Consider the following 19,297-nt stretch of genomic DNA (forward strand, 5'->3'; position numbering starts at 1 on the left):
AAATTGCTGTGACTTCACAGGAGTTTTGGATGCCTGTTGGCCAAGTTTATACTACTGCTTCTTTTTTTATTCCTGTGAATATTGCATTGAAATTCCCTTTAAGATCCAGGCAAAGTGTATTAGCACACCCAGCTATGCAGCAGCAGCATAGGAGCTGAAAAAAGGGGAAAAAATGTCTTCCATCAAGAACAGAACTCTGTAGGAAAGGCTCAGGACCCTAGTGAAGCCATAAGGAATTGAGCTTATTCTGTCTCTCTCTATAATTACAGACAGGTAGACTTGAAGACTTAAATACCTGCCTAGATAAAGATAGAGATCTTTTTCTTACTAGCCAAATGGGATAGTTCCTCTGCACCACAAGAAACCAGATAAAATAAGCCATCACTACAGAAGAAGGAGCAGAAACCAGCTGGTATTTAGGAATTTTAAAAAGAGGTTTCTGATCAGAAAAGATGAGAAGGCAATGCAGCTCCTACAACCCAAAAAAAAAAAAAAAACCAAATCTAGATCTTCTCCTTTCAAAGTCCTTATTATCTCTCTTTTCATGTCACATACATATCACAAACTAAGTAAAAGCAGGAACAAAGGGAGTTATGGCCTTAACATCTCTGTATTCCACTGCAGAGAGGGCTAAGAAAAGCAAAAAGAATGCTGTTAATTATTTGCCTTCATTCTAGTTCTATTCTAATACTGCTGTTATGGGCTATCGTAAAGGAAAAGAGGAAAAGGAGAATTCACTAAAGGTATTGCAAGCTCTGTTGTCACTAAGATCTGCAACCTCCTGAGAGATTCTGAAAGATTTTGACACCAATACAGATGAGCAGAGGTGAAACGCAAATGTTCTGGGCAAAACTATTAGACAGAATTCAGGAAAGTTTTAGAAAAGAGTGAAAGAAGGAATGTATGCAAACAGATACTGAGGTGTGCAGTTGGAAAGCTTCCAGAAGGGGTTGGCTAGCAACTGTTTCTTTCCCTGGCACATGAAGTCAGAGTGCCTCTTGATTGCCGCAGTAATTAAGGGTCTCATTAGGGTTTCAAATGGAAGGTTACATTTCTTCTAAGCTGCATGTGAATCCTATCCTTCCAGTTCTGCCTAAAGACCTTCAGGATCATCGGCTGTCTTCAAGAAAACATCCTGAAACAACAGAGACAGTGCTGGGCATCCCTTTTCCTGTGCAGCTTTGAACAGCACAACAAACATTTGTATTATGCTTCTTTTTTTCAGCTGCATGTACCTTGACACTTCGGCTCTCGTTGAGCCCAGCTGCGTTATTTTATCTGGAATTAAAAGAGGAGAAAACAGTTGCTAAGTTTCACATTCCCTTTGAAGACTATCAACAACACCCTGTGAACAGGAGCTAGGAGTATTTCCTTTCAAACTAAATGGAGTACCCCATTCTTTCTTTCAATCATGCAGATATCGTGAACCTAAACTGTGTCGAGTGGAACTATTGGTCAAAAAACGTGCCCACTCAGGAAGCTGTTGTTGTCTCCACACTTAACTCACATCCTATAAAACGCACCTGGACTTGTTCCCATGGACCATCACATTCCTTCACTCTGCTAGCAGAGCCCAGCTTCAAATGTCCAGCTACCAATCTAAAGCTCCTAGGACAAAAAGTAAGCCCTGGTCTTCACTTTGTCCCCACAGCTTTTAAAGTGCAGCACACCCAGGTGTGTGCGCTCAGTCTCACAGAGTGCAGACACAAAGCTAAGAACATTCGGCAGCTGGTCCCACAGAAGAAATTCCAGAAGAAAGAGGCGGTGCTGCAATTCACTTTCCTTTTGCAGCCTCATAAACTGCACAGCCAACAGCGAGACAATTCGTTTTCTTTCACATCAGAATCACACATGAAGAGAGTCACACGGCCCTTCCCTCTATGCAGGACCACATGCTCTCAGTCTTGAAGAGAGCATCCAACAGAACCCCTGCACTGCCCGCTCTCACGGTGCCGGGACGGAAAAGCGCTCGGCTTTTTCCTGGGCACTGGCAGAAAATGAACCACACGATGGCGGTGTGGATTCGCAAAAGAAAACGCACCTGGCTGTCAAAGTACCCAAAGTGCAGCTGCAGGTTCCAATCGCCAGGACAAAAGAACTTCGCTGCTCTCCCGAGTACAAAGTCTTATTTGCCCCACACTCAAAAGGCAGCACGAACTCCTTTATGCTAATACATTTTTTCACTCTCTTGTGAAACAAATTCACAAAAGTGTCAGCTGAGAATCGTGGTGCTGCCTTACAACTTCAGCTGCACCCAAGAATTGCTCAGTTTGGCATGTGGCTTCCACTTGCCAGAGGTGGCCTTCTGAAATTTCGGCAGTGCACCCACTTGGGACAAGGTAAGCAGCTATGCTCAGGATTGGTGTGCAGCTGGTAAGAGTGCCCCAGGCAGGAAATGCCCAGTAACAATGTTCTGGCACCTTTGTAAGGGACTCATTTCCTGGATGTCATTTATTCCGAAGGACGGGATCTAATTTCTTTGAGATGGGCTTATAGTTCCTCTCATCGGCAAGGGAACCAATTTTGAATCCACAGACTGTGTTGTCCTGGTGACATTTAATGGCTTTTCCTATTAGGCAGTTCTGTCACTTAGAGCTGTTCAAAGGTTCTGGTGGGAATGCAGAAGCCAAACTGTTGAGCTTTCCATCCTGGTAACTTCAGGGTGTGAGCAGTCACTGGTGCTGTTCCATTTGGATCCTCGCTCAGTGAGACAGAAGGATTATGATGGTTCCTAGAGCTGACAAGAAAAGCGCAGGTAGTGAGGTGAATACAGGTAGTTCTTGGGGTGCAATTGAAGTTGCAAGCAGCCAGAGCTTTCTCAGCTGCCACTTTTGGGAGCTTTGTTTTTGAGGGTTTCAAGTTTGTAGCCAGACTCTGCCAGAGTGAAAACATTCATTAGCACATTGCCATTTGAGTGTGGCACAGATAAGAGTTTGTACTTGGAAGGGGAAGATGAGTGAAATCTTTTTGTCCTGACACAGTGGATTGGAGAGCAGCGACGTTTCCAGCCCGGCTCCGCACTTGCAGTGGTTTAGAGCAGGGCCAGGAGCTTTTCCTTCTTTTGCGAGCCCACATCGCCATCGTACGGCTGTTTTTATGAGCGCTGACAGTGCCTAGGGAAAAGCCAGGCCTTCATCTTCCCCCTGCCGTCTCTCCACAGGCCAAACACACTGGGATTGGCACCTTCCTTCCCAGCCGTGCAGAGCACCACAAACACCGCTAATTCCAAGCGTTTCCAGCTGGGCTCGGGCTCTGCTCCTAGGGAACAAGAGGGAACAGCCTCAAACTGGGCCAGGAGAGCCTCGGGTTGCACACCACGAAGAACTCTTCACTTACAGAATTCTTCCTCGGACATTGGACTAGGCTGCCAAGCTGGCGGCGGAGCTACCGTCCCTGCAGTTACCATTACACCCCGAGGTGCTGAAGTAAATATTGGACGCACCACTCAGTGCCATAGCCCGGCTGACAGGGCACTGCTGGGTCACAGACTGGCCTCACTGACCCCTCCCGCACTAATGAACTCTGTAACTTCCCAATCGAAGCAGAGCCCCGCAGACAACGCGCGACCTCCGCGCACCCCCTCTATCCCTGAAGTACCGCCCCGGCCCCGCCCCCGGCTCCGCCCCCAGCCCCGCCCCGCGCAGCCGCGCTGCGCCCGCGGCCCCGCGCACGCGCCGCCCCGCCCCAGGAGCATACAAGATGGCGGCGGCGGCGCGCTGCGCCCGCGGGCTGCGGCTGCCAAGGGCAGGTGAGTGTCAGCCCCTCACTGTCCCCTCATGGGTCCCTCACGGGTCCCGCCGCCCCTCAGCGAGCTCGGCTCGTCGGTGCGCTCCGCTCCCACCTCTGTGCCAGGGGAGCTCGAGCCGCAGCGGCTGGGAAGGAGCTGCCGAGGATTTTTTCCGGGGGCGCGGGAATGATGGCGTTTGTGCCTCCCTTCTCCTCGGGGAGCTGGGGCTTGGAGCACGGGGCATCGGGATGGAGCTGCGGGTGGCGCGCTGGGGCTGTCACTGCGCTGTGAACCAAAAGTTTGGGTTCCTTTTGCCGTTTCTTAGGTGACCGTGACCTTTGGGCCGCGATCTGTGGTGGAGTTCAGCTACCAATATTATATTTAAAGCGTGTGTTTGAGTCCTTGCCTCCGTTTAAATTCATTCTGCCCACACTCTTTAAGTTGAGGAACATGAGAGATGGCAAACGGGTTTTGTTGGTAAAGGGCAGGGAGGAATTTAATATCCTTTTAGTGGGAGCAGTGTGTTTTTATTTATGTAAGTGGCTGTCAGACTGCCTTTCAGGACAAAGTGGAAGGTGTGGTGCCTTTTTCCAGTTCATGGGGTTGGGAGAGAACAGGGGTAAACAAACTTTTGGGTAGAGAAACAGGCGCTTTGGGTTGGCTGTGGATATTTGAGCTTTAAGTCATAGAATGACAGAATTATTGGGATTGGAAGGGACCTTAAGGATCATCCGCTTCCAACCCCCTGCCATGGGCAGGGACACCTTCCACTATCCCAGGTTGCTCAGAGCCCCATCCAGCCTGGCCTGGAACACTGCCAGGGATAGGACAGCTACAGCTTCTCTGGAAAGTGGAATTTGAGTCAATGATTTGGCATATAACCATAGCTGGTGATCATTTATGGCAGCCAGACCTCATAGAGTTATAGAACAAGGAAAGATGCTCATCACTAAACACTATAACAGGGGAATACAAAAGTGGGAGAATGCATGACAGTAATTAGATATCATTTGTTGGTAGGACAGTGAAGAGGCATTATGAAGAGCCTGCCACCAATAAGTTTTGCAGAAGTAACAGAAAAAAAGCCACTGAGTAGTTGAAAGATATAAATTATTATTGATTTTTTTAAACTTTCAGTGGTTCTCAAACTACCTGCCGGGACAAAATTGGAGATGCAATATCTTTTTCTAGTTATGGGGTATGGGGAGAACAGGGATGGAAAAGGAGGCTTTTGGGTAGGGAAAACCTCCTTCAGGTACTGAAATCTGGTTGAACTTTCTGTTGGAGTTCTGCCAGCTGAGGTAACAGAATATAATTTATGCCTCAACACACCCTATCCTTTTGTTCTTCTGATGTTAGTGTCCCTGTGTAGCTGGTAATTCCTAACCATGTTGGAATAAAACCTTCCACAGTGTGCAAGTGTCAGGTTGCTCCCAGTCCCATCCAGCCTGGCCTTGGACACTCCCAGGGATGGGGCAGCCACAGCTTCTCTGGGAAACCTGTGCCAGGGCCTCAACACCCTCACAGGCAGGAATTTCATCCTGATATCCCATTTAACCTCCTCTCTGTCAGTGTGAGGCCATTCCCCCTTGTCCTTTCACCACATGCTCTTGTATTTTAATATCCTGATGATGTCCTGCCTCCATGGCTCCCAAGTTTTCCTAGCTCCTTGAGGAGAGGAACAGCTTTGAGGCAGCATCCCATGTATCATGGATCTGGCTCTTTGCATCTCTCCCTGTCTTCTCACTGCAGAGCTGTGAAACAGGGGGATTACTTCCTCTGCTATATTATATTCTTGCTGAGTATTCTTTACTTGCCCCACCTTAAACTCACAGTAAGCTTTACTTGCTCTTTAAGAGCTGATAACCTTTGTCTGCTCCTTCTACCAACATCTTCCCAGGCCTGCTCCCCTCTGACCTCTCCAGATACCTCTGAAACAGCCCACCAGGAGCCTCAGCACGGGATGTTAGAGAGAAAAGATCTGTGATGAGCAAACCAGCAGAAGCTATGAGTTAGCAATGAATCTCAGTTAACATCCTGAACTCTCTCGTGTTCCGCATTGCAGGCCATGGAATTTCTGTCCTGACTGCGGCACCGTCGGCGTTGCAGCAGCACCGGCAGGTCCATCACGCCGTGATCCCTCATGGGAGGAGTGGAAGATCCTCTGTCAGTGGCATTGTGGCCACTGTCTTTGGAGCCACAGGTTTCCTGGGACGATACGTTGTCAACCGCTTAGGTAATGCTCACCAGGAGTACTGACTGAAGAAGCTACCCAAAGAAATGTTTCATGAAACTAATTAGTCTTCAGGTTGCAGGATGATGGAGAAGTCTCTGGTATTTTGGATCTTAAAAATGTTTTGCAGTCTGCTAAAGTTGGAGCATGTGAGAGTAGAAAGTGTTTTAATCAAGGAAGTTTGGGAGCTTTTGAGGGTTAATGTCATTAGAAGAAGTCCTGCTTTTCTGTAGAATGCAAGTCTGAGGAGAGCTACAGCATGTATTTGATTTTTTTAGTTTTAGCCTTATTAGGACATTTTACAGAAGGGTTTACAGGAGTTTGATTGGAATTGTTTAAAATTGCCATTTTGAATTTAAATTTTGGAAAATAGCCCGTGCTGCGTTTCCCCTCTTTTTCTTTTCATGCAACTTAAAACAATGTAAATATCCTTGTATATTTCCATTTTTTAGGACACACAATTTTTGTTGTTGTTTGTTAACAAGCTTTGGCATTTTGTCTTACAAGCCTAAATTTTAAATAAAGAATCCTGTTGTAGGTTCAAGAAGAACCTTAGTTCTGTTCTACTTTTAGCTTTGCAGATACGCACTCAAGACACCTTGCCTAATTGTAGTGCTTTAATGCCAGGGAAGAAAGAAATTCAGTTTATTCAGAAGTTCATCTACTTGAAGGGATGTATTGGTTTGAAACTTTGGGGTTTTTGTGGCCCTTTAGGTCGCATTGGCTCCCAAGTGATCATCCCCTATCGCTGCGATCAGTATGACCTGATGTACCTGCGGCCCATGGGTGACCTGGGACAGCTTCTGTTCATGGTGAGTCTGGCTTGAGATCAAGCACAAACCCCTGGCTGGACAAGTAATCCTCCTCAAAGACACAGCTCCTGTGAAGCTGGTGTTCAGCCTCTAAAGGGAAATGGTGTGGAGGAGCTTGCTTTGGTGATGCCTGTTTACACGTTGTCTCATCTTTTCCCCATCTGATGCTCTGCTTGCAGGAGTGGGACTGTCGGGACAAAGATTCCATCCGAAGAGCCGTGCAACACAGCAATGTGGTCATTAATCTTATTGGAAAGGAATGGGAAACAAAGTAATTTTCCTTTTTTTTTTTCCTTTCTCTATATGTGATGGATTTGCAACAGGTATTGTAACCATGTATCACAGCGTGTATGTGCAGTGATGTTACCATTGTTCTTGGCTTCTATGAAAAGCAGCCCCAACATTTTGTGTATGAAATTTCTTTAAATGGTTAACACCAGTCCTGGTTGTGATCTGCTTTGAAAAGTGCATTCTTTCCAAATTTTTCCAGTGTACCAACTTGTGTTCTGTCAGAAAATTGAAATGAGCTACTTTCACGTACCTCATAGGTGTTCCCTGAGTGCATTCCTATAGATGACAGAGCCTCACTAATTTCTTATATTTATATTTACATTATTGCAAAAGTAAGATTTCATCCTGTTATTTGGACATAGTGATGAGTTGTAGCCTGATAGAAAAGGCTATGATCAAACAGGAATAGCTGATGGACAGTCCCTGAGATTATGACAAATGACATCATTCCTTGATGGAATTTTGGCACACAAAATACTAGCTACAGAAGCATTCTTGGATAATAATTTCTAAGAATAGTTCCTTTTTGAAAGCCATTAAAAATTCCCATATTTTAGGTTAAAAATACCTATAACAGCCACCTTCTCTGTGTGTGTTCATGCAATTATGTCCATTTTATTTAAAGCCTTGTGCAGGACTGTCAGACAAAAAATTAATGGTGAGATTTGCCTTTGTATGGCACATAATTTTTACTTTCATAATAGACATAAACAAATGTAGATATTGTTTTATCTCTGTTTACAAGCATAATGCTTTTGTTGCCCTTCTTTAATGAAAAGCCCTTTGATGTTCAAAATTTCTGGACTGGTGTAAAAAGTATGATTTATAGAAAAGACAGTTTCTTTTATTATTAAAAGAAAGTGAGAGAACAACAGAAAGTTTAATTCTGTTTAAAAATCCCCAAACCTTGTTCTCTTTTCAGTTTCAGTAGATTCAAACAGACAAGTCTTGGTCCATGTTTAAAACTTCTGGACATTACAGAACTTAACCACTGTGTGGCACAAATGTTTTAATGACATACATTATGCATGTGGGTATCAGTGGTGGTGCTGAAACCCTGAGATCAAGTTCTCTGGTTTGTTAAACACGAGGTCAGAGTAACCATTGTAATCATCCCAGAGCCTATGAAAAACTTGGGCAGGAAGAAAAGTAAAATTAGATGGAGAGATCAGTCAAAATAAGCAAAGCCTGCCATGAAAATACTTTGCTCCTTGCCTTGTACTTGTGTCCAGGCTCCTGTGTGTTCTGTGTTGTTTGAAACTCCATGGTTACAGGAGGGATGTTGTTCATTCTCGTGTGTTTCTAAATCTGTTTTGGTGAGCAGAGCAGGAGTGATGGTTCCCAGGATCAGATTAGTTATTGAAGGCTCAAAAATAACTTTGTATTTTTAAGGCTTTCTTTGGACTCCAGTGGGATCTGAAGAACTGTGGGAGGAGATAAGGACACAGAGGGAGGTGTTTGGATAGGATGGTTGTTACCCAAAGCAAATGGTCAAGGTGCAGGGGTGCTTATAGGGGCAGCACAATGGCATGAGAATCCAGTTCTCTTTCTTGCAGTCTTGGGATAGTTGGAAAGAATTTGGGGATTGTTGGCAGCATATAATGTCAGTTCTTCATGGAGACAGAACTTCTGTATTGTTCTTGATCAGATACTGGTTCACAGTATGACCTCCTAATTTAGTCCTCTTGAATGTCATGTAGTGAGGGGAGGATTTCTTTTTACTTCTCCTGGAAGTCTCTTTCAGCTCTGAAATGGTTCTAAATGCTCTGACAAATTATTTTTCCATTTGCATGAGCACCTCTGTGATCTCTGTTTTGTTTCTGTGTGCTTCCCCCTGCCAAGCATCTGCCCTGACTTGTGCAGCACAGAAATTTTGAGCTTCTTTGTAGTGTAATTGTGTCAAACCAAGGCAAATTTTGAACAGGATTTGTAAAAACACAGCCTTGCTCAGAGTTCAAGATGCCAGAGTGCTTCTTTTAATAAAAAGAACCTGTTTACACTTTCACTGGGAGTTTTCTATTTGTCACAGACAAGTGGGCAGGAGGGTATTTCATACTGATTTAATCTTACCAAGTGAAAAGGCATAGAAGCTAAAATGGAAGATTACAATTGTGATTTCGCTTTTCTGTAATTCTTATTATATGAAGAGGCCATCATGAAGGGAAATTTTGTTTCTAACAAAGAATGTCAGTACAGTTTTTGATAGTACATTCAAGTAATATGTAATAATTGCTTTTTGGCTGATTGGCAGCCATTGTTGATTGCTTTTAAAGTAACATTTTGGTTTTGCCTTGCTTTAGAAACTTCAAATTTGAAGATGAATTTGTAAATATTCCTCAAAGTATTGCACAGATAAGTAAGGAAGCGGGTGTGGAAAAGTTCATTCATATCTCTCACCTGAATGCTGACATGAAGAGTCCTTCCAAATACCTCAGGAACAAAGTAAGTCTGGAATCCACTTAAATATATTTGCTGAGAATGTTCTTTGTGTTTGGTTTTTCCCCCCAGCTGGGTCTCTGGAGGAAATCAGTGTGTGATTTTACTAAAGACTCTTCTGCAGCTGAGAAATGTTTGGGCTTTCTGTGAGACCTTTATCTTAGTGCAGCATCTCGAGGATCAAATGGCTTAGATATAAATAATTTTGGTGCCACTGATGGTGTCATTTCTTTCAGTTCTGTAGTCAGGGATGCCCTCTGTGATGGAAGGCATCCACTTGTGCTTGGTTCAGCATGGATCTAAGGAATGTGTTTGTTTTAATTGATAGGCTGTTGGAGAGAAGGCTGTGAGGGAAGAATTTCCAGATGCTGTAATTTTGAAGCCCTCTGAGATGTTTGGGAGAGAGGACCGATTTCTCAATCATTATGCAAGTATGTACTTTTGGAATAATAAACCCATGATTTGTGTAACTGCCTGTAGAGAACAGAGAGAAAATGGGATTTGTTTCTGAATTGCAGACAGGTGTGTTTTTATCAGGAATGTGTGAGATACATAGCAACATACTAAATTCTCATCTCTTGACAGAATATTCTCAATCTAGTTAGATGTTGCTCTTTGTTTTTATTTTTGTAATTGTTTTATTTTTGGTGGGGGGAGATGTGTGCTTAGCCACTGTCAGGAAACAGCAAAAGTATCCCTCTCATTGGTGTTAATAGGAAAACTAAATGTGTCTTGAAAAAAATGTTGCTGCAATTAGCTGGGAATTCTTCTCAATCCTATTTTTAAAGCAAAGTCAATTTTCAGAAGAGATCCACACTCAGTGTGGTGTAAAATGTCTTGGTCGTTCTGGTACTGAAAGAATTCCCAGATTTTCTCTTTTTTTCTGTCAGACATGCGTTGGTTTGGTGGTGTGCCTCTTATTTCTCTGGGCAAAAAAACAGTCAAGCAACCAGTCTATGTAAGTTTTCCATGAAATCCCAATCCCAAATCCTCGGTGGGTGGATGTGTTGGTCTGTAAACCTCTGCAAGAAGAGTGTGTGCATTCCTGTTTTCTCTTGGTAACTGTTGGAATTTCTTCTTCACAGGTGGTTGATGTAGCAAAGGCAATTATTAATGCAATTAAGAACCCTGATGCAAAAGGAAAAACATATGCCTTGGCTGGGTAGGTCACTTCTGATTCTAATTAACTGTAGTACATCTTTTTGGTGTCAGTTTTTGGCATGCTGCACAGTACATTTAATTTCTCCATCCATGCACACAGTTTGAGCTGCAATAAATTCCACCTCCTTTTTGGGAGGAAAAATGGCTCAAGCTCTTACTGTGAGTACTCTGAAAATCCTAATCTGGGCCCCACTGCAATTCATGTGATGTATGTGCACACAAAGAAATAAGAAGCTTGGGAAACATGGTAGACAAACATGGATTTGGGGAAAATTCTGGTAAAGCTGTGTGGAAACCACCTGGAATTAGAATGGCTTAGGGGCAGTGGATCTACAGTTAGAGACTGGATTTACAGGTTTCCCAGAGAAGCTGTGGCTGCCCCATCCCTGCAAGTGTTCCAGGCCAGGCTGGATGGGGCTCTGAGCAACCTGGGACAGTGGAAGGTGTCCCTGCCCATGGTGACAGTTTTTAAGCTTCTTTCCAACCCAAACCATTTTATGTTTCTCTGCTCTCTTGGAACTTTTCTGGAGAACATGTCAGTTGAAGGCTCAGTTTCCATGCCTGTAACATCAGACCTTGGCATGTGTGAGATCAAACTGCTCAGCACTGTGCTCTAGTGCTGTCATGGAGCTTTTCAGAATGTTCTGGAATGGCAGCAGATTGCCTGGAAAGCCAAGGGAGATACCTAACAGCTCAGTCTGAGCCATCTAGAGAGCCTAAATTGCCAAGGCAAAATCTGAACAAGAAAGGAATGGGAATTCCCAGTGTTTTATGTTACTCTTAAACATGTGGATGGAAGACTGCTTCATTTTCTCCATCATGAGAGAGGGGAGATGCATTTTTTGGACAATTCATCTTGCTTTTAAATAGAACAAGATATTTTTAGTCAAGTAAAGGCAAATGAATCAATTTCCCTGCAGACATTTCCTCCCAAAGATGGGATGTCTTGTTAATAAAGTGTCCTTAATTCTCTGTTTGCTTTCTGGCTTCCAAGTGGGCTTGAACAAACTCCTGTCACAGTGCAGAAAGTCTTGAGTTCAGAATTGGAGTCAGCATGGAAGGAGGCACACTCAGGTGTGTTTTCAAAGCACACAGAATACACTTCTTTGGCCAGCAGCCAAATGCTCCCTGTTCCTTTCTGCCGTTTCTTTTCATGCTTTTCCCTAGCTCCAGAATGGGCCCTTCCACAGGCTGCAGTCCTCCAGGATAAACCTCCTCCCTGTGAGCCACAGGGGAATCTTTGCTGACAAATTAGTTGGGTTGAAGAAACAGGCTTTTTGTAGCCTTGGGGGTGAAGGGTTTAAAATTGTTGTTTTTTTTTTTCTCTTGATGCAAATATTGAAGTGTAGCTGTCTGAGGTGTGATGTTTGGTGCTTTCCCTTCCAGCCCTCACCGGTACCTCCTGTATGACATGGTCGAGTACATCTACGCCGTTTCCCACCGCCCCTTCCTTCCCTACCTGCTGCCCCGGCCTCTCTACCAGTAAGTGGGACCCTAATTCAGTGAGTTCTTGGCAGCACAGAAAGATAAGTACCGGTTGCATGGGTTATTTACTCTGCCCAGTTGTTATTTAATGTGGTGGGGTTGCAGAAGTTGCCTTTCCTGAGGTACTTGTTAGGCAGTTTTGAGCCTTCAGCTCAGGGACAGGCTGGCATCTGCTGAGCTGGTACATGAAATGGATGCTTGTAGTGAGCTTCACATAGCTGCTCATTCCAGAGTCATTTCTCCCTGACATTTGGGGGCAGGGTGAGAGGACATAGTCTCAAGCTGCACCAGGGGATGCTCAGGTTAGACATTAGGAAGAATTTCTTCACAGAAGGGGTGGTTGAACCACCCTTTAGAATGGGCTGCCTAGGGAGGTGTTGAGAAACTACTGGACATGGCACTCAGTGCTTTGGTCTGATTGGCAAGATTGTGATCAGCAAAGGTTGGACTTGATCATTCTGGAGGTCTTCTCCAGCCTAAGTGATTCCATGATTGAATGGCTGAGCCAAGAAGTAGCAAAAGGTCCTAATTCAATAACATTAGTAGCAAACCAAATGATTTTTAATAATAGCACAGGGAAGATCCGTGTGTATGTTGCTGAGTGCAGGCCCTGACAGATTTTTGTGCACAATCTCAAGGATGTGCTACTGAGCCTGGGCCTGATCTTTAGGGAATAATCACATGTTTTTGAAGTGCTACCCCAAACAGTAAATGCCATTTCAGAAGTTGGCCTCTGCATGATGGGGCTGTGTTAATTTTTGGTCCTCCTCATTTTTAGTACAATGAAAATTGAGTTTAATCACTCATCAGAGTTAGAACCCTCCTGCCAGTAGGACTCAGCACTGGATCCATGGAAGTGCTGATGGATAACATTTAGAACATCCTAAACTGCTGTGGCTGTTTTGTATTGGCTGCAAGAGGCGCCAGGTGATAGCATGGCCCAGGTGACACAGCAGCTTGTTAAAAAGGTGCTATGTGAGTGCTTCTTGGCTTTATTCACATTTGCTGCAGTCTATGTTATGCTTGTTTGTTTATGGGCTAAACTAAATGATAGCTCATATTTTTAAGGAAGAATGCACCTAAAAGGCAGATGAGTTGTGTTTATGTGCAGTAACTCAGTAGCACCCTAATCTGCCAGGTGAGCACTTCAGCAGGAGGTCCTGCCTGTTCACTAAGAGATTCTGTTCTTGGTCCTGAGACACTGAGCAAGAGCTGTAGCATTATTTTCTTTTCTCTGTCAGATTTCCTTCTTTCAAGGGAATCTTCATTTCTGAAAAGTGCAGATACCCCAATCCTCACCCTTTTTATAGATTGCTGCAGATTCCACCAGCTTGTTTGTGTTGCTGATAACTCATTTAGTTGTCAGCAAGCGTGTTTTCTCCTGGGGGCATTGAATCCAGCTTCGTGACTAATTGGATTGCTGCCTACATTGGCAGAGAACAGAGTTTGGATGAAAGGCAGGGATAAGACTGAGCCCTCTGGTGTGTGGGGAATTGGATGTGGGGTTTACTTTCCCCTCCCACTAATTCTGGAGATCTGCTTGTCCATCGCATCCAAAGCAAAATAATACAAGATCCAATAATTCAGGAGCGGTTAATTACCAGAAACACAGCTAAGAACTTGGTGCTTTAATGAACTCAGAGCTTGCAAGATCAGCTTCAGAACAAGCTCTTGCTCACCAAGTCTGAAATAATTTTTACCAGATTTCTGTGTATCTGGATAAATGAACTGCACTTTTGCAATATTTCTTCTGTTGCAGTTTGGTTGCAAGATTCTTTGAGATGAATCCATTTGAGCCGTGGTTGACGCGGGACAAGGTGGATCGGGTAAGTGTGGAGCAGCCCAAAATACCTCTTGGGAAATGGTTCATTGTGCATCTGTAACTCCCACTTGTAGTTTTGCATTCCTCAAAACCACATGGAACTGAAAACAGACAAAAGTGGAGGCTGGATGAGCAAAGTGAGGAGGGCAATGCTCCTCACTCTTAGTTTATGTACCTCTAGGTGCACTAAAATCATTTCCATCATCCAGGGAAAGGGGTTTTTAACAACTGAAGTTGAACTGACACTCTGCACACATTGCAAAATCTCGCTTAACATTCAAGTCCGTTTCCTGGGAGAATGTTGCCACTTCATGTTTATTCCTGACTTCTCAGAGTGTTTCACTGGGGGTGGAGAAATAAGTTGCAAAAAACCAGCTGCAAGCAAGGAAAAAGTAGCAATTGGCAAGTGTTAGTGTCAAAATTTGGCATATGTGTAGGCTAGCAAAGATAGTCACGTACGTTCCCTAAACTTTCTGCTTTCTGAATTATGGAGTGACTCTCCCAACTGTTTTGCAGCAGTAGAATTTCAATATATTTTCTTATCACACAGTATCAATTATGTCCCCCAGGATATAATTGTAACATCTCCAAAAACCTTTATTCCAGTTGCCTTTGTAGTTTCTTGAGTTACATTTCATAAAATAAACCTGCACCAAATCATTTAAAACTGCTGCAAGTCAGCTGTAGCATAGGTAGTGTAAGAGGGAATTTCTCCATGCTGCTTCTGGGTCTGGTTGTTCTCTTTTCTTCCTTAAATAATCTGTGCAGTATTAGATGTGTTTGACTTAGAACATCTTTCAAGGAACACCAGTGTAAGAGAAATCTGTTTTCTAGGATAGAAGTTGTATGGGTTGCATATATGCTAATAGAATTAACTATTTGTCCTGTACAGAACCATGTTCTAAACCACAAACAGAGTAAAACAAGCTATCAGAGGTGATAATTCAACACAACATTTTCTTGGCAAGTCAAAATATCTGTCATTGGAGTTCATGTATAGCCTTGGAGTTCTGCTTAATTTTGTGGTTGCGATGCAGTAACCTCCCTGATAATGTATGGAGAGGAAAGGAAGGCACTTCCTGCATGGTATTTATTCCTAAATTAAAGCCTAAAAGAATTTTTGCTGGATGCAGAATACCTGTACCTCCTGTTGAAGGTCTTGGTACTCAGGACCTCATGTGATTATGCCACAGTTGTGTTTGAATCTTTCCTCTTCTTCTTTTGATAGGAGAATGATTGCATTGGGTGTAAAGCTGTTAATTTCAAGTAAATTATCTTTTTGTTTCCTTACCCTCCCTATTCTTGCTGAAGTTTCACACAACAGACATGACATTTCCTGACCTTCCTGGTTTTGAAGAGCTGGGGATTGAACCAACCCCCCTGGAGCAAAAGGCCATAGAAGTCCTGCGCCGTCACCGCAGGTTCCGCTGGTTGGATGCTGAGCTGGAGGAAGTAAAGCCAAAAACACAGCCCCTGTAACAGCTGGCAAGGGGAATACTTAAAACTTCTTAAACTGCCTTTGGATGACCCAACTTCTTTGGAGGACTGTGTACATACTGAGTAAAATGTATGAATCATGTAAACTCATGTATTTCACCAGTGTTGTCTTTTCAGTTAAGGGGGGAATGTTACTGCAACGCAGATTTTCTCTCTGCCACAAAAGCAAATACCATTGGTTGCTCAGCTGGTGAGCATTGTAATGTTTTGAAGGTTGGGACTAGAGGGAATGTGCCATAGTACTTGTCCCTTTTTCCTTTGGCTCTCAAAGCAAATGTATCAATGAGCTTTAGCTGCTCAAATGGTTTCAAGAATGTTGCAGTTTGGGACTGGGTTGCCCAGAACCTGCCCTTTCCAGTAGTGACTGCTGGAAATGCCACCTATTCAGACTATGAGATCTCAGACAAAGCCCTGGTTTTAAGTTTTTGGCTCTTCTGAACTTGGCCTTTTGTGCTGAACACATCCCCTAAAGAAAGTGCCAACCTCCTTTCAGTGATTTGCAGGGAGCCACAAGGTCACTGAGCCTCTTTTCTCCAGGTTAAACACCCCCAGCTTCCTGAGCTGGTTGCTGTAGCCAGAAAACCATCTCTCACTCTGTGTTGTCAAACTCCTGGGCAAAGTGTGTCTCGCATTTCAAGAGCTTCACATTTTGTTGTTCCACATCAAAACTGCTGCTGCTAATGTTTACTCTGTGAGAAGGAGGTGGGCTCTTGTGATAGTTTGAGTTTTTTGATCCTGCTGTCAAAGGAAGTATTAAATTTGGCTCTCATGGATTGCGTATTTTTCTTTTGATAACATAAGTTCAGTGCTTTTAAAATAAATCTGTCAGTTTAAAAGCTAGGGCACACTGGAAGTGCGTATTGTTAGTAATTTCAGCCTCAACTTTTTATTATTTTTGACTGGCAGCTTTTCTCTATCAGACCCTCTGTAGTCTCATTAACACTCATTTGCTAAGTGTGGACCTGATCTTGATGTATTGCATGTGAAATCACTCTTGTTCCTGAGCTGCTTCACAAGAGTACAGAGAGATGCAATTATCACATAACCCTGCATGGCTAACGAGCAGTTTCCATTTTCAGATGGCAAAGTGCTGCAGGAAGAGCTGGCAAAGGCAGTGTTGGAATGTGAGGTGCCAGTTCTGGAAATGTTTACCATGGTTCAGTGATTTGTTTCTCCCCACCCCCCCCCACATTCAAAGCACAGCTTTTCCAGTTGCACCCCTGAGCTCTCCTACATGCTTAATTCAGACAGCCATTAGAGAGGGGTGAATATCCATGAGACATTTACTTGAAGCAGCTGTTCCACATCAGGAATACGGGTAAAGGGGAGTATCACACCACACTACTTTGCCTTACACAGCACTTCCCCTCTCCCACCCTGCAGAACCTATGCTGCGATTTATCCTTTGTTACCTTTCTGAAGCAGTTCCTTTATTTTATAATACAGCTCTGAGTACAGAATTGCTGTAATCCATAGAATTACTAAGGTTGGAAAAGACCTCCAAGATTGTTGAGTCTAATCTTTGGTTACTGCCTTGACAGTTAAACCAGAGCACTGAGTGCCACATCCAGTGGTTTCTTGAGCACCTCCAGGCATGGGGGTTCCACAGTGTCCTTAGGCAGCCCCTTCCAGTGCCTGACCCCTCTTTCCATGAATAAATTCTTCCTGATGTCCAACCTGAACCTCCTTTGGCACAGCTTGAGGCTGTTTCCTATTGTCCTGTCTCTTCTTACCTGGGAGCAGAACCCGACATCCCCCCAGCTGTCCCTTCCCGTCAGGGAGTTGTGCAGAGCCAGAAGGTTCCCCCTGAGCCTCCTTTTCTCCAGGCTGAGAAAAGCTTAAAGGTTTCTCCAGTTGCTTAGAGGGTAGATTTTACTGACAGAGGAGCATTTGTGCTGGCAGTAATTATTCTGTCGTTGCCTCTCTCTCTCCCTGCTGTTATTTCTTTTCCCTCTGCCCTAAGAAATGCACATGGATACGATTCTATGAAATGAGATCAGGGGACTGTTACATTTAAAGTAATCCAAATTCTGAGTAATTATCGAGAATATTATTGCAACTTCTTTGATGTAGGTGAGCAGAAGGTGAAGGGCGCTGACAAAAGAGCAAAGGGAAGCTGGTGGCAGAACTGAGAACAGTGATGGTGTGCTGCTGTGGGGCTTCTTTGCTGGAATTTACTCCCCAAACACCATTCCTTCTTGGAAAAGCTTAACATCAGTTGGGCATGTTGCAAACTACAGAATGGAAATTGCTTTTCTCATTGTCACTGGGGAATGTCAGGGATTTTGTTGTCGAGATTCTGGTTTGGAGCAGGATATGGAATCCACAGCTGCAGAAACATCTATAGCAATGTGTATGTTGCTTCACCCTTATCGCCACAGACCTGGCTTGCACTGAATCGCCAGTAGTCGGAGCTGCTGCTTAGCAAATCCTGATCCCGTTTTTCCCTCCTCTTCCGGAACCTCCTTGCCCATCATTCATCACCTGGGCTGATGCAACTAATTAAAAAGCCATTTAATCCCTCCCGTCAAAGTTTTTTGTATATACACACGCAAAGGATAGAGGACAACAGCTCACTGTCCTGGTGGACATCGGGGACGTGGTGTCCCTCAGGAGTTCATATGGGACCTGTGTTATTTACTAACTTTTAAAATGATGCAGTCAAAGGGATTGAGTGCACCCTCAGAAAGTTTACAGACCACGCTAAAGCAGAGTTGTCACACCTGAAGGACAGGATGCCATCCAGAGGGACCTGGCACAGGTTGTCCAAAGAAGCTGTGGCTGCTCCTGGAACTGTCCAAGGCCAGGCTGGATGAGGCTCTGAGCAACCTGGAAGGTTGCTCCCCTCCATGGCAGGGGGATGGAACTGGATGGTCTTTACTCTTCCTGCCCCAACCATTCTGTAATTCTGTGATTTTGGCAACAGAGGTGCCTGTTCCTTGCTTTAAAACCATTGAGGTCACATGTCTCAGGATTATTCCTGAACCTTACTATTGCAAATCTGGAGGAGATGCCTCTCAGCTTGTGGTCCCTGGTCAAAGCAATCTGTACCAAGAAACAGAAACCTGGCTCTGCCAGGGGAGCTCCCCAGGTGCTGTAAGGGATTTGTCCAACTGCCTGCACCTGAGGAGCCTTTCAAGTGTGCTCAGGTGTGGCTGGAGGGAAGACTGGGGGCAAAGGTGACAACAAACTGGTTAAAGCAGCCTTAGGTGGGGGTGAGGGAGGTAGGGGTATGGTAAGGAGTTGGTTTGGCTCTGGTAATTGTGACTCTGGGAGTTCTGTGTGAGCTGCTCCTGCCCTTCAGCCAGCAGTGCCTCTGGTAAGTCACTCTTTTGCCTTTTTGCTGTCTGAAGTATTTGTTGTGGGCTTTACAGGTTCAAGAATGGATGGTTTTGCAAGCTGAGGCTTCAGTGAGCAGCTGAAAAATGCTCACCTGGAGACATCTGATTTCTTCTGGGTTTGTGTCTTGTGGTTGGTTTCTCAGGGCTGTAATGCTGTCAGTGCCTCATTTTTGTCCCTGCCAAGGTGTTTGTCTCTCTGCCATGGAACTAACTGGTGTGGAAGGCTTAAATTTATGTTCTAGTCTTTCTACAAGCGGGTAAAGTGTGGCTTTTGTTCTCTGTGAATTTGTCCCCTGTCCTTAGCCAACAGGACTTACTGAGGGAAGGGTGGAAAACAGGAGCAGGTGCACATTCTGTAGGTACAGCTTCCTTAGGAAGTTCACCTCTAGCTAGTGTTGCTGTCAATTAAAATAAAGCTGGTGCTGCCACTGCATTTTTTTGCGCTTCTGAGGGCAGCCTGGGCAAAGCAGAGGTTGTATCCCAAGAATGTGT

The 19,297-nt window shown here is 44.3% G+C and overlaps 1 protein-coding gene across 1 annotated transcript; it reads left to right on the plus strand.

Annotated features, from left to right (window-relative positions):
- Positions 1–3,670: 3,670 nt before the first annotated feature.
- On the plus strand, positions 3,671–15,550 carry LOC116995830 (NADH dehydrogenase [ubiquinone] 1 alpha subcomplex subunit 9, mitochondrial-like). Its single transcript, XM_033058854.2, has 11 exons — positions 3,671–3,748; positions 5,793–5,963; positions 6,675–6,772; positions 6,952–7,043; positions 9,364–9,505; positions 9,828–9,930; positions 10,390–10,457; positions 10,585–10,661; positions 12,047–12,142; positions 13,905–13,971; positions 15,279–15,550. The coding sequence occupies exons 1-11, from the start codon at positions 3,700–3,702 to the stop codon at positions 15,444–15,446; spliced, it is 1,131 nt and encodes a 376-aa protein (XP_032914745.1). The 5' UTR covers positions 3,671–3,699; the 3' UTR covers positions 15,447–15,550.
- The last annotated feature ends 3,747 nt before the right edge of the window (positions 15,551–19,297 follow it).

Source organism: Catharus ustulatus, chromosome 4 (assembly GCF_009819885.2).
Source record: "Catharus ustulatus isolate bCatUst1 chromosome 4, bCatUst1.pri.v2, whole genome shotgun sequence".
Taxonomy (NCBI): domain Eukaryota; kingdom Metazoa; phylum Chordata; class Aves; order Passeriformes; family Turdidae; genus Catharus; species Catharus ustulatus.